Genomic DNA, 27,604 nt, shown 5'->3' on the forward strand with positions numbered 1-27,604 from the left:
CCTTCTCTCTCCCCCCCTCCCTCTCCCCCCCCCCCCCCCCCCCCCCCTCTCTCCCCCCCTCCTCCCCCCCCCCACTCCTCTCTCCCCCCCCCTCTCCCCCCTCCTCCTCTCTCCCCCCTCCTCCTCTCTCCCCCCCTCACCTCCACCCCCCCCCTCTATCCCCGCCCTCTCTCTCCCCCCCCCTCCTCCCCCCCCCCCCCCCCCCCCTCCCTCTCTCCCCCCCCTCCCCCCCCTCCCCCCCCCCCCCCCCCCCCCCCCCCTCTCCCCCCCCCCCCCCCCCCTCCCCCCCCCCCCCCCCCCCCCTCCCCTCCCCCCCCCCTCCTCTCCCCCCCCCCACCCCCTCCCCCTCCCTCTCTCCTCCCCCCCCCCCTCCCCCCCCCCCTCCTCTCTCCCCCCCCTCTCCTCTCCCCCCCTCCTCTCCCCCCCCTCTCCCCCCCCTCTCCCCTCCCTCCTTACCTCCCCTCCTCCCTATAACAATAGGATTGAACTGCTTTAATCATCCATTATGTATCGTCCAGATAGAGACAGAACATAATGAAACACTCCCCTCTCCATTCCTCCCCTCTTTCCTCCCCCTCTCCCTCCCCTCCCCCTCCCTCCTGTCTCCCCCTCTCTCCTGTCTCCCTCTCTATCCCCTCCACTCACTACCTCCCTCTTCTCCCCCTCCTTCCCCCCACTGCTCCCCTCTCCATTCCTCACTCATCCCCCCCCCTCTCTCTCCCCCTCCCTCATCTCCCCCTCCACTCACTACCTCCCTCCAACCTCCTCCCCTCCCTCCTCCCCCTCTCCCCTCTCCTCTCCCCCCCCCCCCTCTCTCTCTCTCCCCCTCCTTCCTGTCTCCCCCTCTCTCCCCCCTCCACTCACTAACTCCTCCCTCCCCTCCTCTCTCCCCATCTCTCCCCCTCCACTCACTAACTTCCTCCCTCCCCCCTCTCTCTCTCGTCCCTCCCTCTCACCCTCCTACTACTCACATCTCCTTTCCCCTTCACCTCCATCTCCTGTCTATTCCTTCGTCCACTCTGTCCCCCAGCCCTCTCAGTCCCTTCTATCTCCCCCCCCCCCCCTCCACACTGCCCCTGCCCCATTTGTACTTAAAATTTACCTCGACACACCCCTTCCTCCTGCCCTTGTTCTGCCCTTAGTCATTCACTCAATACGGCCTTCCTACCCCTTGCCTTGTCCTCCTCCAACTCCACCCTTGCACTTTGCCCCCTGCATTTTGCCCCCCCCACCCTCTTTCCTGCCCGCCCTCTACCTCACCCATTCCCCGTCCTCAGGATGAACCCACCCCCCTCAAAAACCAAAACTTGCCCCCGCCCTGTGAAGTCTCGCCACCCACCACCTCACCCTCCCCGTGCCCTGCACCCATTCCCAATCACACCTCTCCCATTCCCCTTCCTTCCTCTTCTGATCCCCCCACAGCATTCACCGTTTAACATGCTTCTCCCAACGTGTCCTTGAGCCCAAGATAGACACAAAATGCTGGAGTAATTCAGCGGGACAGGCAGCACCTCTGGAGAGAAGGAATGGGTGACGTTTCGGGTCGAGACCCTTCTTCAGCCCATTCTGATCTCTCCAGCATTCACAGTCTCCGCCCTCCCCCTGTCACTCTGTTTATAAATGAAGAGTGTGTAGATTTCTGTGACGTTTCATCTCCCTGTGTTGAAATTGATTATGCAATCTTCTCCTGCACCCTTTAATCACACAAACTCTCAGACAGGGTTGCTGAACGCTAGTGAGTAATTGATGCTGACATTGCTAATGCATGCTTAATCCTTTCCTAACCTTTAGGTTCTGCAAGACTTGAGTACAAGTATTGAAGGCAAGAAGGCCACAAGTATTGAAGGAAAGACTTGAATACTGAACTCCCATCTGTATCTCCCCAGGTAAGTTCAATTAACTAAAGCTGGGATCGCTAAATACAGTTGGTCTTATCGAGGTTCACTCTTGACCACTTCTAGCTTATAACTTAATCAGCCGTATCTGTTAACGACTTATTTCATTCCATCAGTTGCTAATGTGCGATTGTGTGTGCAATCTTTCAATCCTGCGAAGATAGAAACAAAATGTTGGAGTAACTCAATGGGACAGCAGCATCTCTGGAGAGAAGGAATGGGTGGGGTTTCGGGCCGACACCCTTCTTTCTTTCCTGTGTTCTTTTGAAACCTAAGCAATATTGTGCATCATCTTCTTATCACCGGCTTCCACGAATTTTAGCTAGAATCTCGATGGAAGGATCCCGAGCCGAAACGTCACCCATCCCACTGTCTCCAGAGATGCTGCCTGACCCGCTGAGTTACTCCAGCACTTTGTGTCTAACACATCTAACTGATACAGCATGTGATCACAAGGACAGGAAAGTGTTGGTGGAACACAGCTGGTGAGGCAGCATCTGTGAAGGGAAATGGGCAGACCGCATTTCAAGGACACAAAGTGCTGGAGTAGCTCAGCGGGTCAGGCAGCATCTGTGGAGAACATGGATAGGTGACGTTTCGAGTCGGGACCCTTCTTCAGACTGTCATCTATCCACTTCCCTCCACAGATCCTGCTTCACCTGCTGAGTTCCTCCAGCACTTTGTATTTTTCTCAGCATTCCAGCATCTGTAGTTCCTCGTGTCCACGCAAGGAAAAGTTCAGCCTTGAGCAAAGAGCAAAAAGATTGTTGATTGCCATTTAATATCTGGGGTCCTGGGGTTCTTCTGTGGGAAATTTTGATTCTTATTGGCCTGGATGCACGAGAGTTCAGAAGACTAAGAGTCAGCGCAGGGGCATATTCCAGCATTTTATGTCTACCTTCAATTTTAACCAGCATCTGCAGTCCTTTCTTACACACCAAGTTAAATTAATCTCCTTTGCCTACATAACACCCGTATCCCTCCACTCCCTGTATATTCATGTGCCTACCTAAAAGCCTCTTAAATGCTGCTGTCATTTCATTTGTCTACAAATAAAACATAGCCCTGCACATCTCCTTTAAAACTTGCCCCTCTCACCTTAAAGCTATGTCCTCTAGTTTTTGATATTTCATGTCATGTGGAATAGGAGCAGAATTAGGCCATTCGGCCCATCGTCTACTTCGCCATTCAATCAATGCTGATCTATCTCTCCCTCCTAACCCCATTCTCCTGCCCATAACCTCTGACACCCGTACTAATCAAGAATCTATTTATCTCTGCCTTAAAAATATCCACTGACTTTGCCTACACAGCCGTCTGTGGCAATGAATTCCAATGTTTCACCACCCTTTGACTAAAGAAATTTCTCCTCATCTCCTTCCTAAAAGAACGTCCTTTAATTCTGAGGCTGTGACCTCTAGTCCTAGACTCTCCCACTAGTGGAAACATCCTGGGTAAAAGGTTCTGGCTGACTATCCTCTCTGTGCCTCTCAGAATTGTGTTGGCTTCTATCATGACCACAATAAACTATATCTAAAACAAGAAAATCACAGTAAAGTTGATGGACCCGTATCACAGAATAGAATACAGCGGAATGGGAACACACACAAGAGTCTGCAGATTCTGCAATTTAGTTTTATCAAACCTGGGTCTCTTGCGCTATGAGGCAGCAAATCTATCGCTGTGTCTCTGTGCCGCCCTGATCATGGAGTGGAATCTGCTGGAGGAACTCAGCGGGTGGAGCAGCATGTTTTTGCTGGTTGGGAGGGAGTGGCGGGGGAGGAATTTCTTCCCGTGATAGAGCTGGAAATACCGGTCTCGCCCAGAGAGGTGCAACTCCAGAGCAAACAAAATCATGAGAGACCTCTTCCACCCCTGGAACGGACTGTTCCAGCCGCTACGGTCAGGCAAACGCCTCCGTTGCCATGCAGTGAGAACGGAGAGGTTGAGAAGGAGTTTCTTCCCAGAGGCAATTCGGACTGTAAACGCCTTTCTCACCAGGGACTAACTGTACAGAACGTTTTTCCTTCTATTATTTATTATGTAAAAGAATATGTGTGTTATGATTGTGTTTATAATTTGTTTGGTTGTTTTGTTGTTTGTCTTTTTGCACAAAGTTCGCGAGCATTGCCACTTTCATTTCACTGCACATCTCGTATGTGTATGTGACAAATAAACTTGACTTGACTTGACTTGAGTTCCATTCCTGGGAAATATCCCCAACCTGTACTGTACGTTGAATCAGATATGAACTGAAACGGTGGGTGGGAGCCGGTCGCATTTAGCATTCCAAACTTAGTAAGGTCACCGAGAAAAACAGTTTTAGTTCCTTTCTTTGTTGAAGTACTTGACGCCGACCATCAAGTTCCAGACTATACTCTTCAGTTTGAAGAAGGGAGTGGACCCGAAACGTCACCCATCCCTTCTCTCCAGAGATGCTGCCTGTCCCGTTGAGTTACTCCAGCATTTTGTGTCTGTCTTCTGTGTAAACCAGAATCTGCAGTTCCTTACACATCATTCTGTCCACTTTTCATCTTGAGCCTTTGACCTCCTTCTCTGCCACCCCCCCCCCCCCCCCCCCCCCCCCCCCCCCCACCCCCACCTATCACCTGCCAGGCCTTGTTCCGCCCCCCCCCCAAACCCCACCCCCTCACTGTTTTGTGTTTTTACTCGGTATTCCAGCATCTGCAGTTCCTTGTGCATGTTCCTAGTGTATCTCTCCAGAGATGCCGCCTGTCCCGCTGAGTTACTCCAGCATTTTGTGCCTATCTTCGGTTTAAACCAGCACCTGCAGTTCCTTCCTACGCATCCAGGCTATATTAATTTTCCCAGCTTAATATAGGTTAATAATCACAAAGGTATTTGGTTTGTGGCAAGCTCCCATTTCAGGTGGTTGTTGTCCTCTGCTTTGTATCTTGAATTCTTTTGAGTTGATTCGTCTCATCGCCTGTTTATTATTTAACACACGTAACTTGAGCTATGCCATTGAGATCAGTTTCACTGGCTTGCTGAGCAGTAGAGAGACAGACAGAGAGAGAGAGAGAGGGAGATGATAGAGGGGAACTTCAAGCTCTGCTGGGATAATAGAGCATTCTGATTTAAAAGCAGCCCGCTGGAAATGGTAGGGCAATAGGGATATTGCCATTTGGATCCTGCCCTGTGTTTCCCTGCTATCTGCCCAGTGAAGATCCTGTGATTGGGAAACGTGAGCAGGGAACGCAGCACTGTGGAAAGGCTCACACTGAGTGGATGTGGGAACAGCCCCTCTTCTGGAACGCTGCCTGCACACTGGGCCGCGAAACCACAATGAAGTGTCTTTGTGCAGAGTGAGACAGATCTCAGCAACAACACTAGCAGCGGCGGCAGCAGCAGCAGCGGGGTTGGCCGGGCGCGCGGGACGGGGAGGTGAGATAATCCTGCCACCACCCCATACTTTCACCAGGACGTGGGATCAAAGAGAAGCTGAGCTCGGGAGAATCATTCCTCTCTGCGGTTTGGCTGCCTCAAGAGTCGAGGGAAATCTCAGTGCACCGCTACACAATCGGTGGTCCCGGTGAGTTTCCTTCAAGCGCATCAAGATGTGACATCCCTTTGACCTGCGTCCCTGCTTAAACAGGTAGCAAGTGCTGATCTAACTGTGAGCTTCAGTGTTAAGTCAGGAGACTTTGCCTTGGGATTGAGGGCAAACTGACTTCCTAACTCAGCCTGTGATGTGTAAAACATTACCAATTCAGATGAATGCTCCTCCAATAGTTGAAACAATGAGGCATTTTGTTCCTCAAATAATTTATTTTCTGTGTCTTGTGTGTGGGTGTCTTTGGCTTTGTGCGTGTGTGTGTGCGCACATCTTATGTGTGTGTGTGTGAGAGAGTGTGTGTGTGAGAGAGTGTGTGTGTGTGCTGAGAGTGTGTGTGTGTCTTGTGAGAGTGTGTGTGTGAGAGTGTGTGTGTGTGAGAGTGTGTGTGTGAGAGTGTGTGTGTGTGAGAGAGTGTGTTTGTGAGTGTGTGTGTGTCTGCGTGCATCTTGTGTGTGTAAGTCTTGTATGAGAGTGTGTGTGTGAGTGTGTTTGTGAGTGAGTTTTTTTGGGTGGTTGTGTGTGTATGTGTGTGTATGAAGAATGGTGTGGCACACAGGAATCTGTGGGGTCTGCTGTCAGGGGGGAGGGGGGTGGGGGTGAAGCGGATAGTGTGGTGGTTGGTTTAGTGAATGGTTCGATCAGGCGACTGATGACGACAGATCAGACCTTGGGCACGAACTGAACCCTGGTAACCCCGAGGCATGCCGTGGAAATGGGAAGTGAATTGTAATGCCTGGTCTGGCACAGTCTGAACAGTTTGATGGTCATAGTTACGTGGAGAGAGTTGAGAAGCAAGAATGATTCACCTCCCGGCAGCAAAGGGGATGGAGCGGGACCAGTCTGTTCAGCATCCCGAACCTGCAGTGATCACGGTGGAAGATTAACCTGACACTAAATACCAGCCTGGACAACAAATGCTGGAATAACTCAGCGGGACAGGTAGCATCTCTAGAGAAAAGGAATGGGTGGCGTTTCGGGTCAGATTCCTTCTTCTCGACCAAAAACGTCACCTATTCCTTTTCTACAGTATCTATGGCGTTATGAATAGATGGTTTAAGGTGAAGGGGAAATCATTTAATGGGAACCTGAATGGTAACTTTTTCACACAAAGCTGGTGGGTGTATGGAACGAGCTGCCGGAGGAGGTAGTTGAGGCTGGGACTATCCCAGCGTTTAAGAAACAGTTGGACCAGTAAATGGATAGGACAGGGTTGTGGGGATACGGGCCAAATGCAGGCAGGTGGAACTAGTGTAGATGGGACATGTTGGTTGGTGTGGGAAAGTTGGGCTGAAGAGCTTGTTTCCACATGGTATCTCTATGACTCTATTGACATCGACTCTGCTTCAGTTTTAAACTATGACGTTGCCTGGACCACAGGATCCTTGGACCTGGGTCCGCAAAGCCCTGAATTAGTGCTGATGACACAGACACTGAGTTGGGGCTGATACCTTCAAGATAAGGACATTATCAGGGAATCCGACTGATATCAAACCAGAGCAGTGCCAGGCTGTGTCTGCATCTGCATTGTACTGCAGTGATTAGGTTGCCCATCAGTTAAACCATCATTTCCCAGCGGGTAATAGTTAACTAGAAACAATCCCTTTGCTGCCAAAGCATGTGCGCAGGTTAATTGTGCTCTGATAAAAAAAAAGGTAGTGCGTGTATTGTCATCTTGTATTTTAGTTGTGCATTCTCAATTGCACCTTGGACCTTGAATGTTGTTTTTAACTGATGGAACGTTGTCCTGTGTTCACGGTGAATTGTATACAGAGGAGGAGGGAATGACCCTTGGCATCTTGGTCCCAACTTTTTGAAGTTGGCAAAGCTCACCAGTATTAAATGTCTCCAAAAGGCCACTAGGAGATAAGTCTGTCAGTATTTCGAGTCATAGAGTGATACAGTGTGGAAACAGGCCCTTCGGCCCAACTACACTAGTCCCTCGCTTGGTGACTGACTTCACAGCCCAACACCCGGACTTCCATCTGTATATATGTATATAGCGCCGCAGAATTGTGCACCAATCCCCCCCTTCTCCCTTCTGTTTTTTGTTTTTCTGTTTCTTGTTTTTTGTACTAAATTATATGTATGCACTGAGTACGAGCAGCTTTCAATTTCACTGTACATGTATAGTGACAATAAATGGCATATCTATATCTATATCTATCATATCCCTCCATAAGGGCCTGTCCCACTTTCACTTTCCCTAATTCACAACCTTTTTTACACGTGGACTTTTTTCATCAGGGTTGAAAAAACGCCCCGACCTACTTGATGCCACGAGTACCTACGACCAGCATCACGGCCTGCTACGACCTACCTATGACTTACCTATGACCTCGTGACGACCATGCTGCGAGTATGAGTCAAGGGCAAACTCGGCAGAGGTGGTGATAGTGGGGCAGGCCCACTAGGTGATAACAAGTGCTGTGAGAACCAAGCTATTGTACCACTGTTACTGACAGCATTGTTTTTTAAACAGGCGATCTCTTTGCAAGATGCACAATGTGGCAAGTTGCACGGTATCCCTGGGGTCTCTGGGACTGATGCAGATCCTGGGCGTCTCCTGGACCTGGAGCATCGCTGCCAGCTTGGGCGTCTATCTTGGGACTGGAGGATGGAGGTTTGTCCGAATCGTGTTGAAAACAGCCCCAAGAGACATCTTGTAAGTTATATTGTAAGATTCCACTGTGGGAGTATACATGTCCTGCTGTTGCAAATGACACTACACGACATTGTCACGTTTCATAAGGCACAGAAACCGAACCTTTGTCCTAACTAGTCTGTGCCGACCAAAGTGTCCTAACTCAGGTCATTCTCGTGCTGCTCTGAATGGTTGTTCTTGTCCCAGTCTGAAGAAGGGTCCAGACATGAAACAACACCTATTCCTTCTCTCCAGAGATGCTGCTTGAATTATTCCAGCATTTTGTGTCTATCTTGGGTGTAAACCAGCATCTGCAGTTCCTTCTTAGCTAACAATGGCCTTTTTCCTTTATCATCATTACTTTTTTGCATATCTTTCATTCATTTGTTATATGCCTCACCATATCACCATCTATATATCTCTTGTTCCCCTTTCCCTTGACACTCAGTCTGAAGAAGGGTCTTGACCTGAAACGTCACCTATTCCTTTTCTCCAGAGTTGCTGCCTGGTCCGCTGAGTTACTCCAGAATTTTGTGTCTATCTTGGGTGTAAAGCAGCATCTGCGGTTCCTTCCTGCACAAGGTAGTTCTTGTGTTTGGCTTTTATCCCTCCATATCTTTCCTATCCACATACAGTACGTGTCCAAATGCCTTTTAATTGTTGTTATTGTATCTGCTGCAACTACTCCCTCTGATAGCTCATTGCTTACACCCACCTTGTGGACCAGAGCACCCAGGATCTCCTTTCAAAACTCTGAGATGGGGGTTATTATAAACTTTGAAGGCAGAGGGTATACCTTTTCGAATGGAGATGAGAAGGAATTTCTTTAGCCAGAGGGTGGTGAATCTGTCGAATTCATTGCCACAGACAGCAATGTGGAGGACAATTCATTGGGTATTTTGAAAGTGGAGATTGATTAGTCAGGGTGTCAAAGGCTATCGGGAGAAGGCAGAAGAATGTAGTTGAGAGGGAAAAATAGACCTGCCATGGTGATGCAGTCGATGGGCCGAATGGCCTAATTCTGCTCCCATGTCTTGCGAACGTATGAACATACTGTACTAAATTCCAGCTCTCTGGCTATTCATAGAAACATAGAAACATAGAAATTAGGTGCAGGAGTGCCATTCGGCCCTTCGAGCCTGCACCGCCATTCAATATGATCATGGCTGATCATCCAACTCAGTATCCCGTACCTGCCTTCTCTCCATACCCTCTGATCCCCTTGGCCACAAGGGCCACATCTAACTCCCTCTTAAATATAGCCAATGAACTGGCCTCAACTACCCTCTGTGGCAGAGAGTGCCAGAGATTCACCACTCTCTGTGTGAAAAAAGTTCTCCTCATCTCGGTTTTAAAGGATTTCCCCCTTATCCTTAAGCTGTGACCACTTGTCCTGGACTTCCCCAACATCGGGAACAATCTTCCTGCATCTAGCCTGTCCAACCCCTTAAGAATTTTGTAAGTTTCTATAAGATCCCCTCTCAATCTCCTAAATTCTAGAGAGTATAAACCAAGTCTATCCAGTCTTTCTTCATAAGACAGTCCTGACATCCCAGGAATCAGTCTGGTGAACCTTCTCTGCACTCCCTCTATGGCAATAATGTCCTTCCTCAGAATATTCATAAGAAACGGATGGAGCTGGAGGCAAGCTAAATTCACACTGAATCACTGCCTCTTAGAAAGGAAGTATGGATGATCTGTCGAATGCAGAGGCTGGAGTGAGGATATGAAGAAAGATATTGTGGCTTTGGAGACCACCATTCAATATGATCATGGCTGATCATCCCAAATCAGTGCATGCTTCCTGCTTTCTCCCTGTATCATTCCTTGATTCTGAGACAGCTGTGCTAACCTAAGAAACATTGAGATAGGTATAGGGATAGGACAGGTTTAGAGGGACATGGGCCAAATGCAGGCAAGTGGGACTAGTGTGGATGGGGCATGTTGGGCCGAGCGGCCTGTTTCCACTCTGTATCACTCTGTGACTCCAGAGAAGTCTAATCTGGCAAGTGGACATTTGCCAGAAAGAAGCTTCTGAACAGGAAGCCGTTCTTTAGTAGACACAAAATACTGGAGTAACTCAGCAGGTGAGGCAGCATCTCTGGAGAGAAGGAATGGACGACGTTTCGGATCGAGACCCATCTTCAGAGTGTAGAAGGGTCTCGACCCAAAACGTCGCCCATTCCAGGCATGCTGCCTCACCCGCTGAGTTACTCCAGAATTTTGTGTCTACCTTCAATTTAAAGCAGCATCTGCAGTTCTTTCTTACACTGCCGTTCTTTAGTGTTAGTTCCCAAGAGAGATCCGGGTTCCACCCGCTGAACCACTGGAATTGAAACCAGCTGGGATCTTGTAAAGCTGTGTGAAATGAACTGTCCATGGGAGGCGAGCAGCAGGTTTAAATGCAGCACTCAAGAAATATTCCTGGCCGCTTGCCAGCACACACGCTACTAGTTTATAAGCGAAACCACCTCACTCAACTCCACATTGAAACAAGGAACTGCAGATGCTGGTTTACAGAAAAGGACGCAAGGTGCAGGAGTAAGTCAGCCAGTCAGGCAGCATCTGGATTAATTAATTGATTGATTAATTAATTAATTCATTCTTTATTCTTTAGTGAAATACCCAAGGTATGCAAAGAGTTGCTACATAAAGGGCGCCAACAGAGTTGCACAGTATCCCTCTGGAGAACATGCAACTGAACCATCCTACCAACAACTAGAGAGCAGTCCTGACCTCCCATCTACCTCATTGGAGACCCTTGGACTATCTTTAATCGGACTTTACTGGATTTTATCTTGCACTAAACGTCATTCCCTTTATCATGTACCTGTACACTGTGGATGGCTCGATTAGAATCATGTATAGTCATTCCGTTGTTAGCATGCAACAAAAGTGTTTCACTGCACCTCGGGACACGATATACAGCAGCGTCAGAATCCAGGGACAAGGGAGAGTGGGTCTATGGTATTACTTCATACGCTCATAAGTGATAGGAGCAGTATTAGGTTATTCAGCCCATCAAGTCTACACCGCCATTCAATCATGGCTGATCTATCTCTCTCTCTATCTCTCTCAACCCCATTCTCCTGCCTTCTCCCCATTACCTCTGACTCCCATACTAATCAAGAATCTTAAATATCTCTGTCTGAGAAGGTTATTGGCTGCAACCTTCCCTCCATTGATGAACTGTACACTGCAAGGGCCAGGAAGCGAGCGGGCAAGATCATCTCTGACCCCTCTCACCCTGGCCACCAACTCTTTGAATCACTTCCCTCTGGAAGGCGACTCCGGGCTGTCAAAGCTGCCACAGCCAGAAAAAAAAAGTTTTTATCCACGAGTAGTTGCTCTACTCAACAGCCAAAAATCTGTAGCCTCCCTTTGATCTGGTATTTTGTTGGTTCACATGCTTGATCAATGGTGTTTTTTATCATTAATATTTTATTACTATTAATGTTTAGTGTTTTCTGAGTCATTCGTAACTGTCACTATATATCACATTGTTACTTGTGGGCGGAGCACCAAGGCAAATTCCTTGTATGTGAATACTTGGCCAATAAACTTACTTACTTACTTAAAAATATCCATTGACTTGGCCTCCGCAGCCATCTGTGGCAATGAATTCCACAGATTCACCACCCTCTAACTAAAGAAATTCCTCATCATTTCCCTCCTAAAGGTACGTCCTTTAATTCTGAGGCTGTGGCCTCTGGTCCTAGACTCTCCCATAAGAGGAAACATCCTCTCCACATTCATTCTATGCCGGGCTTTCACTATTCGGCATATCTTGCAGTGTCCCGTTAAAAGGGGAGGGACAGTGTATCCACAGCTTGCCCGCCCGCCCAGTACTCTGTGTTGTCAGCGTTGTGTGAATGGTAGGCTAATGTTATGTTGTTACTTCTCCCCTGGGTAAGCGGGCTGCTACTGCTGATGCGGGTCAAACTAGCGGTGAAGAGGCACCAGAAGGAGGACAGCACCATCCCAAAGATCTTCCAGGAGACGGTGAGGAGGTACCCGGATAAGACGGCCCTGGTCTACGAGGGGACGGGCGAGCGGTGGACCTTCAGGCAACTGGACGAGTACTCCAACGCGGTGGGCAACTTCCTGCTGGAGCAGGGCTACCGGCCGGGGGATGTGGTGGCCTTGTTCATGGAGAGCCGGCCGCAGTTTGTCGGCCTGTGGCTCGGCATGGCCAAGGTCGGGGTGGAGGGTGCCCTCCTCAACTTCAACCTCCGTCTAGATGCCCTCACTCACTGCATGTCTGTGTCCGGAGCCAAAGCTATCATCTTTGGAGCGGAGATGATTGATGGTGAGTCAGCCACTCAAACATTTTTTTTTTTGTTTAGAGATACAGCGTGGAAATTGGCCCTTCAGCCCACCGGGTCCGCACCAACCAGCGATCCCCGCACACTAACACTATCCCACACACACTAGGGACACTTCTACATTCATACCAAGCCAATTAACCTACAAACCTGTACGTCTTTGTAGTGTGGGAGGAAACCGGAGCTCCTGGAGAAAACCCACATGGTCACGGGGAGAACATACAAACTCCGTACAGACAGCACCCGTAGTCAGGATGGAACCCAGGTCTCTGCCGCTGTAGGGCAGCAACTCTACCGCTGCGCCAACTTATCTTTGGTTCCCAAGTTTCAAGGTTTATGCTGTTTAAGTCTTAACCCTATTCTGTCACTGACTGCCTACATAAAGTTTGTTTCGTTTGGAGGTATAGCGCAGAAACAGGCCCTTCGGTTCCGCACCGATCAGCGACCCTTGCACACTAACGCTATCTACACGCCAGGGACAAGTACAATGATACCAAAACCATTTAACCTCCAAGCCTCTACGTCTTTGGAGTGTAGGAGGAAACCGGAGATCCCGGTTTGTGCAGCGGAGCGGTGATAAACGTGTGGAGGAGCTGACTGTGCCTTGTACAGCCTTGCCTGATTGTGGCCCGTGCCTTGCTTCTTACTCCAGCTCTGTTGGAAGTGAACGGCCTCCTGGGGAAAAGCATTCGGAAGTTCTGCAGTGGGGACTGGGACTCCAGTAAAGATGCAGCTGGAATCGAACATCTGGATCCTCAGCTCAACGCAGCGTCCAAGTTCGCCCCCTCTCATCCTCCTTCGGTGGGATTCATGGGTACGTTTTACTCCCCTACTTCTCACATATATCCATTGATGGCCCTTAAAGTGGATACTTTATTGTCGGATGTACAGTGAAATACTTTGTTTTTGCAGACAACCCGGTAACAACACACAGCAGACCATGGACACTGTAGTACACAAGTCCACTGCTACCTCTGTCACCAGGTCTCTTACCTCTCCCCACATTCTCTCCCCTCTCACTCCCACTTTCCCCTCCTCCTTCCCCTCTCACCCCCACTTTCCCGTCCCCACTCCTTCCCCTTTTGCTCTCCCTTCCCTCCCTCTTGCTCTACCCCACTTTCTCTCCTCTCTCCCTCTCCCCTTCCCCACTGACTCCCTCCTTCCCCTCTCGCTCTCCCTTCCCATCCTTGCTCTCCCCTTCCCCTCCCTCTTGCTCTCCCCACTTTCTCTCCCCTCTCGCTCCCCTTCTCCCCTCCACACTTGCTCCCCTCTAGCTCTCTCTCACTCCCCCCTCTCCTCTCGCTCTCCCCCTCCCCTCTTGCTCCCCCTTCCCCTCCCTCATACTTCCCCTTCCCCACCCCTCTCGCTCCGCGAGCCATCCCCTCCCCTCTCGTTCTCTCTCACTCCCACCCCTCCCTCCCTTCCCCTCTGGCATTGTGTCAAAGGTTCTTCTCCCTGTGTCGCCTGATTGAGGTGAATCACTCTCCTGAGCTGCAGTACACAAGCAGTTTAGAGTGTAACCTCTCACCCACTTCCCTGCTCTAACCTTTACCCCACTACACACGCAATTGTAAGCCCAGCCACCACTTGTCAATGAGACATCAAAGAGTATTGTGTCTAAAAGTCAAACGAGCTGCAGATGCTGGAAATCGGGAGGGCAGGGAAAGCGGAAAATGAACAGTGTTAATGTGTCAGGTTCTCATGAAGGGTCTTCCGCCTGAAATCTCAATTCTGTTCCTCATTCCTGAGGTGCTGCCTCACCTGCTTTAGAGATACAGCACGGAAACAGGCCCTTCAGAAAAATATTGCTGATGGGTAGAGATAGTTAGAGGTGAAATGGAGACAAAGGTTTAGGTTACTTTAGGTTACTTTTCACACAGAGAGTGGTGAATCTCTGGAACTCTCTGCCACAGAGGGTAGTTGAGGCCAGTACATTGGCTATATTTTAGAGGGAGTTAGATGTGGCCCTTGTGGCTAAGGGGAAACAAGCCGGGATACTGAGTTGGATGATCAGCCATGATCATATTCCGCAGGCTCGAAGGGCCGAATGGCCTATCCTGCACCTAATTTCTATGTTTCTATGTTTAGAGATACAGCAGGGAAACAAGCCCTTCGGCCCACCAAGTCCGCACCGACCATTGATCAACCGTTCTATGTTATCCCACTTTCTCTAATCCATTCCTTGCACGTTACAATTCACAAAGGGCCAATTAACCTGCAATCCTGCACGGCTTTGAAATGTGGGAGGAAACCCATGCAGTGAGAGGGAAAACATGCAAGCTCCGCACAGATAGCACCCTAGGTCAGGTCAAACACGGGTCTCCGCAGCTGTGAGGCAGCAGCTGCACCACTGTGCTACCCCTAAAGGATGAAACCATTTCTGTTTCCATAGATACAGCTTTGCTCGCTGCATGTTTCCAGCATTCTCTAACCACCTTTCAGATTTCCATCTTGTGAGGTTTTCGTTTATTTTGCTTTTCCACTTGTGGTTTAATTTGAGGTAAAGTGACAAGGTGGGGGGGTTGGGGTGAGGCGGGGACGGGGACGGGGAGGGGGAGAAGCTGAGAATCTCTGCAATGCAATGCACTGACCTTGCACCCTCTATGTTCTTTTGTAGATCGCCTGTTTTACATTTACACTTCCGGCACCACTGGAATGCCCAAAGCTGCCATCGTTGTACACAGCAGGTAGAGGCCAAGACAGAGGCATCGCCCAGGCTGCTGGTAACATGGGCACCAACTCTCCAGTCAGACAGGGAGCGGTGTTGTTGGGCAGAGGGGAATGATTTTGACACCGTGTTTGTTAGAACGATGAGAGGGGATCTTATAGAAACATAAAATTCTTAAAGGCCCTGTCCCACAATGCAAGTTTACCCAAGAGCTGCTCTCCCGAGTTTAAAAAAAAATCAAACTTGTGGAAAGCACGAAGAATGTACATAGCGGGCACGTCGGAGCTCGTGGACGTCTCGTAGCGGCTCCTAATGCCTACGGCAGGTACTCGGGGAAACACGGAAACTCGTTACTTTTTTTCAACGGTGTGAAAAATTTCCAAGAGTAAAAGAAATACTTGTGATGAAGTACCACGAGTTTGATTTTTTTTTTACTCGGGAGAGCTCTTGGGTGAACTCGCATCGTGAGACAGGGGCTTAAGGGATTGGAGATGCTAGATGCAGGAAAATTTATCCCCATGTTGGGGGTGTCCGGAACCAGGGGTCACAGTTTAAGAATAAGGGGAAGACCATTTAGGACTGAGATGAGGAAACACGTTTTCACCAAAAGGGTTGTGAATGCGGAATTCTCTGCCACAGAAGGCGGTGAAGGCCAATTCACTGGATGTTTTCAAGAGAGTTAGATATAGCTCCTAGGGCTAACAGAATCAAGGGCTATGGGGAGAAAGCAGGAACGGGGTACTGATTCTGGGTGATCTGCCATGATCATGTTGAATGGCGGTGCTGGCTCGAAAGGCCGAATGGCCTACTCCTCCACCTATTTTCTATGTTTCTATGTGATGTTCAATGCATTTCGTTGTCTCTGTACTGTACACTGACAATGACAATTAAAATTGAATCTGAATCTGAATAGATACAGCATGGAAACATGTCCTTCGGCCCACCGAGTCCACACCGCCCATCGATCAACCGTTCCCACTAGTTCTATGTGTTCCCAATTTCGCATCCGCTCCCTACACACTAGGGACAATTTTACAGAGGGCCAATTAACCTGCAAACCCACACATCTCTGCTACCTGAAAGGGACGATGTGGCAAACGTGATTGGGGGTTGTCAAAGGGAACTGGAAATGACCGGGTTGTGTTGCCAAAATAGCCCATCCCAAAACACCCAACTAAGAACGTGGAGCAGTACAGTACAGCACAGGAACAGGCCATTCGGCCCACAATATCCGTGCCGAACGTGACGCGAAGTGAACCTGTTCAGTGACATCCCCAAGATGGGGTTGATGCTAACAGGATCAATGGTCCATTTAATTTTACAATTAATGGTAGCATCCAGGATGGTGGTGATGAGCCGAATTACCTAATTCTGCCCCGAGAACTAGTGAACTTGTGAGATGGGAGCCATTGTGCCTCCCCCTACATTTCCCTTGTTCCTTACCCCATGTGTTTGGTTGCAGGTATTATCGGATGGCTGCATTTGCATACTACGGCTTCCAGATGAGGCCTGACGACGTTATTTACGACTGCTTGCCGCTGTATCATTCCGCAGGTAACGTGGGCCTATCGACCCTTCCCACCCTCCCTCTTTCCTAGTGACATCTGAGGGCCATTCAGCCCGTCTAATCTCTTCTGGCAAGGAGATAGCACTCCCAACTCCCCACTCATCCCCCCCCCCCATTCTCCCGTATGTTCCCATCAATTCTCCGATCGCCCCCTCCATTGGATCATTGAAAGATACAGAAGTCAAACACACTGCGACATAAGTTGGAGCTGGCGATTAGTTTTTTTTTCAGTGTATAGATACAGCATGGAAACATGTCCTTCGGCCCACCGAGTCCATGCTGGCCCTCGTTCTATGTTTTCCCAATTGCGCATCCACTCCCTACACTCTAGGGGCAATTAACCTGCAAACCCACACATCTCCGGGATGTGGGAGGAGACCAGAACACTCAGAGTAAATCCACATGGTCACAGGGAGAGCATGCAAACTCCACACAGACAGCACCCGAGGGCAGGATCGAACCCGGGTCTCTGGCGCTGTAAGGCAGCAGCTCTACCACTGCCCCGCTGTGACGCCTTTCTAACTTATGGCTCAGCCCTGAAGTCATCGCTCTTCTGCCGAGCTGTGGAATTCCCTCCCCTAAAGCTCTCAACCTCGCCCCTTGTTAAAATCCCCAGCATTTGGATAAGATTTCAGCCACTGATCCTTCCAGCCATGCTTTGTCCTCGTGAGATGGTTCCCATCTAAGCTCCAACCAATCTTTGTGTTTAGTTTAGAGATACAGCGCGGAAACTGGCCATTCAGCCCATCACCCAGTCCACGCCGAACACTAACAATGCCCTACACACACTAGGGACATTTATTACATTGATACCAAGCCAATTAACCTACAAATCCGTACGTCTTTGGAGTGTGGGTGGAAACCAATGTTCTCGGAGAAAACTCACGCAGGTCACGGGGAGAACATACAAACTTTGTACAGACAGCACCCGTAGTCAGGATCGAACCCGGGTCTCTGGCACTGTAAGGCAGCAAGGCAGCAACTACTCTGCTGCGCCAGCGTGCGGCCCAATTGTGGCTTTTGTTGTGGAGCCTTGTTTCTAACCGTACCTTGGTCTGCCCTGCTGCCAGGTAACATAGTGGGCGTGGGACAGTGTCTGCTACATGGGGTGACCGTCGTCATCAGGAAGAAGTTCTCAGCCTCTCGCTTCTGGGACGACTGCGTGAAGTACAACTGCACGGTAAGTTGTGTCCCAGCACCCTGTGCGTTGCAAGGCTGAGAGCTCCCGGTCTAAGGGTCACCTCCTTCCCTGCATCACTCCTACCTGGACCTTGGTATCTTCACTGACCGAACCCTGGCTGATCTAGGACCAGGGGGTCAAGTGAAATTTATTTGTCACATACACATACGAGATGCGCAGTGAAATGAAAGTGGCAATGCTCACGGACTTTTGTGCAAAAAGACAAACAGCCTATAAACACAATCATAACACACATATACCTTTACATAATAAATAATGGAAGGAAAAACGTTCAGTATAGTTAGTCCCTGGTGAGATAGGCATTTACAGTCCGAATGGCCTCTGGGAAGAAACTCCTTCTCAACCTCTCTGTTCTCACCGCATGGCAACGGAGGCGTTTGCCTGACCGTAGCAGCTGGAACAGTCCGTTGTAAGGGTGGAAGGGGTCTCTCATGAGGGCTCTGGAGTTGCACCTCCTGTTGTATAGTTCCTGCAGGGGGGCAAGTGAAGTTCCCATAGTGCGTTCGGCCGAATGCACTACTCTCTGCAGAGCCTTCTTGTCCTTGGCAGAGCAATTCCCAAACCAGATGGTAATGTTCCCGGACAAGATGCTTTCCACCCCCGCTGCGTAGAAGCACTGGTCAACTCAACTCAACACAACTCAACTCGATACAACACAACACAACACGACTCAACACAACTAGACTAGACACCTCAACTCAATGCAACACAACTACATTAAACTCAGACTTTGGAAGGATGAGGGGGCACATTATTGAAACTGGACATGATAGAAAGGCCTGGATAGAGTGAATGTGGAGAGGATGTTTCCACTGGTGGGAGAGTCTAGGACTAGAGGCCACAGCCTCTGAATAAAAGGACGTACCTGTATTAAAGAGATGAGGATGAATTTCTTCAGTCAGAGGGTGGTGAATCTGTGGAATTCATTGCCACAGAAGGCTGTGGAGGCCAAGGCAATGGGTATTTTTAAGGCCGAGATTGGCAAATTCTTGATTAGTGCAGATGTCAGGGGTTGTGGGGAGAAGGCAGGAGAATGGGGTTGAGAGGGAAGGATAGATCAGCCATGATTGAATGGTGTAGACTTGTTGGGCTGAATGGCCTAATTCTGCTCCCTGAGCTCCTGAACGTTGATGGGCCGAGTGGCCTACACCTAAATACCCGCCTATCATGAGGATGTGGGAAGAGAGTGCAGCGTGCAAACTCCGCGCAGGCAGCCCCCTGTGGATTGGGGTGGGGGATGCCTCTGTACTCCTCTCGTTAATGTGTGTGTCTATCTCTTTCTCTCTCTCTCCCCCCCAGATCGTGCAGTACATCGGGGAGATCTGCCGCTACCTGCTGAACCAGCCCAGCCGCCCAGCGGAGAGCACGCACCGGGTGCGCATGGCGCTGGGCAACGGGCTGAAGCCCGCCGTCTGGGAGTCCTTCGCCCGCCGCTTCCGCATCGCCCGCGTGGCCGAGTTCTACGGCGCCACCGAGTGCAACTGCTCCATCGCCAACCTGGACGGCAAGGTGAGTGCCCGGCCCATGCCCCGCACGGCCACCCTGTGTGCCAGCGTGCCCAGTCCCACCACCATGTACCATCGTGCCCACGGCTGGTACACACCAGGGCAAGGAGAGAGGGTTGGGGTGGTCATCGTCACTCCTCACAGCCCACCCCCCCCTCCCCAAATAAAATTAACTGCTTGAAGTCTCGACTACAAATCTGTACAGCTAAAGGGCCCGTCCCACTTTCAAGACCTAATTCACGCCCTTTTTTTGCTCGTGGACATTTTTCGTCAGGCTAGAAAACCGCCCCGACCTACTTGATGCCACGAGTGCCCACGACTAACATCACGGCCTGCTACGACCTCGACCTCATGACGACCATGCTGCGAGTATGAGTCAAGCTCGGCACACACCGTGAATTAGGTCGTGAAAGTGTGACAGGTCCTTAACCCTTCCCCCCCCCCCCCCCCTCACCACACAGACCACCCCACTCCCAGGTGCAGCCCCAGGGGAGGCAGATAGAGTTAGGGAGGTTACCCGTCACCCCCACAGCTCAACTCTCCACACCCCCCCCCCCGAAATAAATAAATAGTCTGCTCGCTGTGACTCGACCTGTCACAACTCCCCACAATTTACACTAATACCAAGTATACAAACCCAAGCCAATTAATCTACAAGATCTCGGAGAAAACCCACGCAGGTCATGGGGAGAAGGTACAAACTCCATACAGACTGCACCCCTAGTCGGGATAGAACCCGGGTCTCTGGCGCTGTAAGGCAAGAACTACCGGGGCGGGGCCTACATCACCGCCCCGCGCGGCTTGGAATGGCCGCGGGACTCTGCGAGCGCACGCCGGGGTCTCCAACACCAAGACCCGGTGTGCGACCTCGCACCACCCGGCGTGGCTTTAATGGCCGCGGGACAATCGCCATCGCCAGCCGGGGGCTTTGACTTTGACTCTGACATCGGAGGGGGGGGGAGAGTGCAGTGGAGAGATAAGTTTTTTTGGCCTTCCATCACAGCTATGTGATGGATGTTTATGTAAAATGTAAATTATGTTGTGTCTGGGGTCTATTTGTGTGTAATGTATGGCTGCAGAAACGGCATTTTGTTTGGACCTCCAGGGGTCCAAATGACAATTAAATAGACTATTGACTATTGACCGCTGCACCACCGTGTTGCCCATTTTGTCCACCTTCGATGCCAACCAGCATCTTCAGTTCCTTCCTACACATGTTCTGCAGAGATGCTGCTTGTCCCGCTGAGTTACTCCAGCGTTTAGTGTCTATCTTTGGTGCCATCCAGCACCTGCAGCCGCTCCCTACTCACTTCTCCCCTCGACTGTCTCCTCAGGTGGGGGCCTGTGGCTTCAACAGCCGCATCCTGCCTCACGTCTACCCTATCCACCTGGTGAAGGTGAACGAGGACACCTTGGATCTGATCCGCGGGAAAGGGGGGCTCTGTGTGCCCTGCAATCCAGGTAAGGGCTGCCTCGGCAAGGTGAGTGCCTATCACCCACTCTGCCCATTAAAGAAAGCTTTAAACACAACACAGAGATATGGTAAGACAATCAAGACTCTATTTAAGAGGGCCAACTATAGTGATCATTGGGAGCAATCAGCAGATTGCAAAACGGGCAAAGATTCATCTACTCCTGATAGAATTCTTTGCCACAAAAGCTGTGGAGAGCAAGTCAATGGATATTTTTAAGGCAGAGATAGATAGATTCTTGATTAGTACAGGTGTCAGGGGTTATGGGGTGAAGGCGGGAGAATGGGGATAGGAGGGAGAGGTAGATCAGCCATGATTGATGGGCCAAATGGCCAAATTCTGCTCCTATCATGTCATAGGTGATAGGCAACGTTTCGGCTGAAACCCTTCTTCACCCTTCAGTCTGAAGAAGGGTTTTGGCCCGAAACGTTGCCTATTTCCTTCGCTCCATAGACCCTGCTCCTATCATGTCATGCCATTCGGCCCATCAAGTCTACTCTGCCATTCTATCATATCACTTCTGTCCTTTTGACCTCATGACCTTACTCTAAGCTTGCCTCACTCACAGTCCCAGACACCAGTGAGGAGCAGAGTCTATGGAGCGAAGGAAATAGGCAACGTTTCGGGCCAAAACCCTTCTTCAGACTGAAGGCTGAAGAAGGGTTTCAGCCGAAACGTTGCCTATTTCCTTCGCTCCATAGATGCTGCTGCACCCGCTGAGTTTCTCCAGCATTTTTGTCTACCTTCGGTTTTCCAGCATCTGCAGTTCTTTCTTAAACCAGTGAGGAGCATCAGGGCTGTCCCCCTTGGTGTGTCTGCCACCATCTACTGGATCAATGCAGAACTGCAACGGTAGCAGCAGCATCTATGGAGCGAAGGAAATAGGCAACGTTTCGGGCCGAAACCCTTCTTCAGACTGATCGGGGGCGGGGGGGGCGGGGACAAGAAAGGGAAAAGGAGGAGTAGCCAGAAGGCTGGGGGATGGGAGGAGACAGCAGGGGGGCTGAGGAAGGGGAGGAGACAGCAACGACTAACAAAATTGGAAGAATTCGATGTTCATGCCCCCGGGATGCAGACTCCCCAAACGGAATATGAGGTGCTGTTCCTCCAATTTCCGGTGCTGCTCTCTGTGGCCATGGAGGAGACCCAGGACAGAGAGGTCGGAGACGGAGTGGGAGGGGGAGTTGAAGTGCTGAGCCACCGGGAGGTCAGCTTGGTTATTGCGGACCGAGCGGAGGTGTTCGGCGAAACGATCGCCCAACCTCCGCTTGGTCTCACCGATATAGATCTGCTGGCATCTAGAGCAGCGGATGCAATAGATGAGGTTGGAGGAGATGCAGGTAAACCTCTGTCGCACCTGGAACGATTGCTTGGGTCCTTGAACGGAGTCGAGGGGGGAGGTAAAGGGACAAGTGTTGCATCTCTTGCGGTTGCAAGGGAAAGTGCCCGGGGAGGGGGTGGTACGAGAGGGAAGGGAAGAATTGACAAGGGAGTTATGGAGGGAGCGGTTTCTCCAGCTTTTTTGTGTAACCTTCGATTCTCCAGCATCTGCAGTTCCCTCTTAAACACTGCAACGGTAGCGTTGCTCGCCATTGAGGGCAGAGTGAGGGAGTGCAGCCTCCGGTCAGGAGCGTTTCCTGAACTCACCCCACGGAGCTCCCTGCCCCTCACCTCTCCTCCACTGCACCAGTCACCACGTCTTAATACAGACGATTACTATGTGTAGGAAGGAACTGCGGATGCTGGTTTAAACTGAAGATAGATACACACAATGCTGGAGTAACTCAGCGGGACAGGCAGCTTCTCTGGAGAGAAGGGATGGGTGACGTTTCGAGTCGAGACTGCAAGAAGGGTCTCGACCCAAAACGTCACCCATTCCTTCTCCCCGGAGTTGCTGCCTGTCCCGCTGAGTTACTCCAGCTTCTTGTGTCTGTCGACAATTACTTTGTGGTCGGCATGGACATGGTGGACTGAAAGTCCAGTTCCAAAGCTCTATGATTCCACAGTCAAATGTATTGTCAAGTACATAGGTCAGGCACAATGCAGAACTTGCCTTCAGCTCCATCGCTGCCTTGCAGACTCGGACCAACACACAGAAATGGAAATTGCGCGTAAATTGCAAATAAATTACTCGTGAATTGTGAATAATCCACAAATAAGTCATGAATAAATTGCCCATGAATTACAAATAAATTACACAAATCTTGAACAAATCGTGAATAACTTACGCATAAATTGCACGTTGCACTTAAAACACACAAAAATTACGCAAACATCACACGTAAACTGTCCATAAATCACACAAATTACACACAAATTATATATAAATTGCCCACATAAGTTATGAATAACATATTAGTCACAACAGGAAAAAAAAAGACAGTAAAAAGAAAAACATGAGTGTAAAACACAGTCAGAAATAAGACGGGTTCTTGTTAGTGCAATGGGTGGTCTGCAGTGCCCAATGTCGAGGTGGTAGCTCTATCAGTGGTTGGGAGGTGACGGGATGTCCCGATCCTGCAAGAGGCTGTTGTGTTCCCTGCAGCTCACTGTGACCCTGTCCCTGGGCTGGGCTGGGTGGTGTGGATCCTATACCGGGGTTGACCGGTGCCCACTCTTTGTGCCGCAGGGGAGCCAGGCCAGCTTGTCGGGCGGATAAACCAACAGGACCCTCTCCGCCGCTTCGACGGATACGCCAACGAGTCGGCCACTTGCGAGAAGATCGCCTACAACGTGTTTAAGAAAGGCGACTGCGCCTACCTGTCAGGTACGTGTGGCTGGGACGCAAGCGGAGGGCAGTGGGATGAGGGAGCAGCAAGAATTTTACGTGAGCGGCACGGTGGCGCAGCGGTAGAGTTGCTGCCTCACAGCGCCAGAGACCCGGGTTCCATCCCGACTACGGGTGCTGTCTGCACGGAGTTTGTACGTTCTCCCCGTGACCTGCGTGGGTTCTCTCCAAGATCTTCAGTCTCCTCCCACATGACAAAGACGTGCAGGTTTGCAGGTTAATTGGCTTGGTAAAAATGTAAATTGTCCCTAGTGTGTGTAGGATAGTATTGTGCGGGGGGTCGCTGGGCGGTGCGAACTCGGTGGGCCGAAGGGCCTGTTTTCCGTTTTTGCAACTCTAAACTAAACTACACGCTGTTCTCTGGTGCTGACTCGTTCTCCAACCCCAGCTCAGCCTTACCCACGCCTGAGCCAGTCAAAGAAATGTTGGAAGCACTCAGCAAGTCGGGCAACATCCGTGCAGGGAGAAACAGAGTTAAACGTGGAGACGAGAGAGGCTGCAGGTGCTGGAATCTGGAACAAAACAAACTGCTGGAAGAATTGATTAGATTAGGTGTCAAGAGTTATGGGGAGAAGGCAGGAAAATGGGATTAAGTGGCGGAGGTCAGCCATGATTGAATGGCGGAGTGGACTCGATGGGCCGAATGGCCTAATTCTACTACTATAACTTGTGAACATGCTAGAAACACTCACCAGGTCAGGCAGCATCTGTAGAGGCAGGAGGGTCTCGCTGGGTCAGGCAGCATCTGTGGAGGTGGGAGGGTCACGCTGGGTCAGGCAGCATCTGTGGAGGTGGGAGGGTCACGTTGGGTCAGGCAGCATCTGTAGAGGTGGGAGGGTCACGTTGGGTCAGGCAGCATCTGTAGAGGTGGGAGGGTCACGTTGGGTCAGGCAGCATCTGTGGAGGTGGGTCACGTTGGGTCAGGCAGCATCTGTGGAGGTGGGAGGGTCTTGCTGGGTCAGGCAGCATCTGTGGAGGTGGGAGGGTCACGTTGGGTCAGGCAGCATCTGCGCTGGGTCAGGCAGCATCTGTGGAGGTGGGAGGGTCTCGCTGGGTCAGGCAGCATCTGTGGAGGTGGGAGGGTCTCGCTGGGTCAGGCAGCATCTGTGGAGACAAAGGGATTGGTGCTATTTCAACTCCAGACCCTACAGAGTTAATGTATCTCTATGGGAAGCCATCATCCTCCCCTTGCCCGCAGCTGGAACTAACTAGGAGATGCGAAGAAATGCTGATAAACTAAACAACACTAGCCTTCTTCTTCTTCTTGCGTATGGCGTGCACAGCCTAGACGTGTAGGACAACTTGTTCTATTTGATCTTATTTGATTGTGCACGCCGGGTTGATTGCATCCGTCGAAACAGGGCGGACCAGGTGAAGGTTGCAATCTCCCACCCCGACACTCGACTAACCTCCTGTTTTTGCAGGTGATGTCCTGGTGATGGATGAGCTGGGCTACATGTACTTCAGGGACAGAACCGGGGACACGTTCCGGTGGCGGGGAGAGAACGTCTCCACTACGGAGGTGGAGGGGACCCTGAGCCACGTCCTCAACCTCACCGACGTAGCTGTCTACGGGGTGCAAGTGCCAGGTAGGCAGGACAGCTTATCTTTGTTGTCACCAGCTAACAATGATCTATTTTCCTTGATCTCCATCCCCCGTGTCCTGTTTTCACACCTTGCACTTCCTTATCTATGTATCTCCCTCTCCCCTGACATCGTTCTGAAGAAGGGTCTCGACCCGAAACGTCACCCGTTCCTTCCTGAGTCACTCCAGCATCTTGTGTCTATCTCCTGTCCTTTCCCTGGTCTCCAGTTACCTCTGGTATTGACTTTGCCTCTCCTGTTCCGTTCTCCCGCCAGGTGCGGAAGGGAAGGCCGGCATGGCGGCCATTGCCGACCCCCACGACAAGGTAAACCCCGGACATCTGTACCACGAGCTGACGGCGGTGCTGCCTCCCTACGCCAGGCCTATCTTCCTACGTATCCTGCCTGTCGTCGACACCACAAGTACGTGACCCTGGTCGCTGGTGGCCCCTTCTGTGGTGGGGGGGGGGGGGGTGGGCTGCCTTTATGGCCAGGCGTAAAACCACATATTCAAAGTTCAAGTTCAAGAGAATTTATTGTCATGTGTCCCTGATAGGACAATGAAATTCTTGCTTTGCTTCCCTTGATCTGACTTGACCTTGCATTAAATGCTATTCCCTTGATATCATGTAACGATACACTGTAAATGGCTCGATTGTAATCATGTATTGTCTTTCCGCTGCCTGGTTAGCACGCAACAAAAGCTTTTCACTGTACCTCGGTACACGTGACATTAAAATGAATTAAACCTAATAGCCCTGCCCCACAGTACGAGTTCATTCCAAGAGCTCTCCCGAGTTTATAAAAAATCAAACTGGTGGTAAGCACGGAGAATGAACGTAGCGGGTACGTCGGAGCTCGGGGACGTCTCTTAGCGGCTCGTAACGCTAACGGCAGGTACTCGGGAAGATTCGCTAACGGCAGGTAAGTACGGGAAGATTCGTGAAGATTTTTCAACATGTTGAAAAATGTCCACGAGAGCCCCGAGTACCGACGAGTGGCCATTACCGTAAATCTCCGAGTTTGAATCGGGGCAAACTCGGGAGAACTCTTGGAATGAACTCGTATTGTGGAACGGGGGTTTAAACTCCACAGAGGCCGGAGGTGTGGAATGATATCCGGAGTCTGAAGGTGACTCCATCATAACTGGGATTTCTCTGTTGTTCCAGGTACATTCAAATTCCAGAAGACCAGGCTACGTAAGCAGGGCTTCGACCCACATCAAACACAAGACAAGCTCTTCTTCCTCGACTCTAAACTGTCCAAGTACATCCCGTTAGACAGGAAGGTTCACGAGATGATTCTGGCCGGGAACTACCATCTTTAGATTAGGAAGCCAAATCCGGCAAAAATTAACAAATTAAATACAGGTCGCAGGGAACGGAAGGTGAGGGAATACAAACTAAACAGAGGAGGAGGAAGAAAATCTCTGGACTGAACCACTATCTGGCCTCTGAGGTGTGTCTGAGTAGCTGTGGAACGAGGCGGGACCATGCCTCCAACGCACAGTGGGGGCTAGTATTGGCAGAGACGGAACGAATGTCAGATACTGGAGGCAACGTGCCACTGTGGGAGTCCACGGGTCCGACTGGGAAACAGGATCCCGACCGATGAGGAATTGGTGCTGGAGCTGCGGTCTCCACTCTGGGACTGTGTGTACAAGAGGGAAACCGTCACTGAACCTTCCTGCGGCCACGCCACACGCACACCTCCCTGCATCCCCCCCCCCCCCCCCCCCGCTCTCCGTCCCCGTTATACGCCTCCTCTTGTGTTTCCCCTGTTTATCCCCATCATCAGTGTACAGTGATGCTGCAGCCAGTTCCCTGTCTCTCACGTGAATGTGTGTGGGAGCATATGTGAGTGAGAGTGAGTGGGGTGTGCGTGAGAACGTGTGTGAGTGAGTGACGTGTGAGAGTGTTTGTGTGTGAGTGAGAGTGTGTGTGAGAAAGTGTGAGTGAATGAGTGTGAGTGAGAGTGTGTGTGAGAAAGTGTGTGAGTGAGTGTGAATGAGTGTGTGTGTGAGTGTGTGTGAGGTGAGTGTGTGTGTGTGAGTGAGTGTGTGTGGGAGAGAGAGAGTGTGAGTGAGTGAGTGTGTGTGTGTGTGAGTGTGTGTGTGTGAGTGTGTGTGAGTGTGGGTGGGTGTGTGTGTGAGTGTGTGTGAGTGTGTGAGTGAGTGTGCATGTGTGAGTGAGTGAGTGTGTGTGAGTGAGAGTGTGAATGAGTGTGTGTGTGAGTGAGAGTGTGTGAGAGAAAGTGTGTGTGAGTGAGAGTGTGTGTGTGAGAGTGTGAGAGTGTGTGTGTGAGAAAGTGTGTGTGAGTGAGAGTGTGTGTGTGTGAGGGAGTGTGAGTGTGTGTGTGAGAAAGTGTGAGTGAGAGTGTGT

At 50.6% G+C, this 27,604-nt stretch overlaps 1 protein-coding gene across 3 annotated transcripts; it reads left to right on the forward strand.

Moving 5' to 3' along the window:
• Positions 1-1,344: 1,344 nt before the first annotated feature.
• Positions 1,345-27,205, forward strand: LOC129714331 (long-chain fatty acid transport protein 1-like). Of its 3 annotated transcripts, none has more exons than XM_055663873.1 (13): positions 1,345-1,886; positions 7,952-8,134; positions 12,028-12,422; positions 13,091-13,252; positions 15,056-15,125; positions 16,569-16,660; positions 17,744-17,853; positions 19,174-19,383; positions 20,714-20,840; positions 23,481-23,618; positions 25,064-25,228; positions 25,500-25,646; positions 26,393-27,205. In XM_055663873.1, exons 2-13 carry the CDS (start codon positions 7,968-7,970, stop codon positions 26,548-26,550), a joined length of 1,941 nt encoding a protein of 646 aa, XP_055519848.1. In that variant the 5' UTR covers positions 1,345-1,886; positions 7,952-7,967; the 3' UTR covers positions 26,551-27,205. The 3 variants fall into 3 exon arrangements, with proteins under 3 accessions (XP_055519848.1, XP_055519847.1, XP_055519849.1); XM_055663872.1 differs by lacking the exon at positions 1,345-1,886 and adding an exon at positions 4,724-5,448 and having other exon boundaries at positions 26,393-27,204; XM_055663874.1 differs by lacking the exon at positions 1,345-1,886 and adding an exon at positions 6,275-6,411.
• The last annotated feature ends 399 nt before the right edge of the window (positions 27,206-27,604 follow it).

Source organism: Leucoraja erinacea, chromosome 39, assembly GCF_028641065.1.
Source record: "Leucoraja erinacea ecotype New England chromosome 39, Leri_hhj_1, whole genome shotgun sequence".
In the NCBI taxonomy this organism is placed as follows: domain Eukaryota; kingdom Metazoa; phylum Chordata; class Chondrichthyes; order Rajiformes; family Rajidae; genus Leucoraja; species Leucoraja erinaceus.

What these genes read in the sequence shown, in the direction of transcription:
- LOC129714331 (XM_055663873.1), top strand. Translation starts at nt 7,968, where the DNA reads ATGCACAATGTGGCAAGTTGCACGGTATCCCTGGGGTCTCTGGGACTG. An exon ending in GCCATCGTTGTACACAGCAG is followed by an intron (nt 15,126 to 16,568) that starts GTAGAGGCCAAG and finishes GTTTGGTTGCAG; the next exon opens with GTATTATCGGATGGCTGCAT. An exon ending in GCCGCTGTATCATTCCGCAG is followed by an intron (nt 16,661 to 17,743) that starts GTAACGTGGGCC and finishes CCCTGCTGCCAG; the next exon opens with GTAACATAGTGGGCGTGGGA.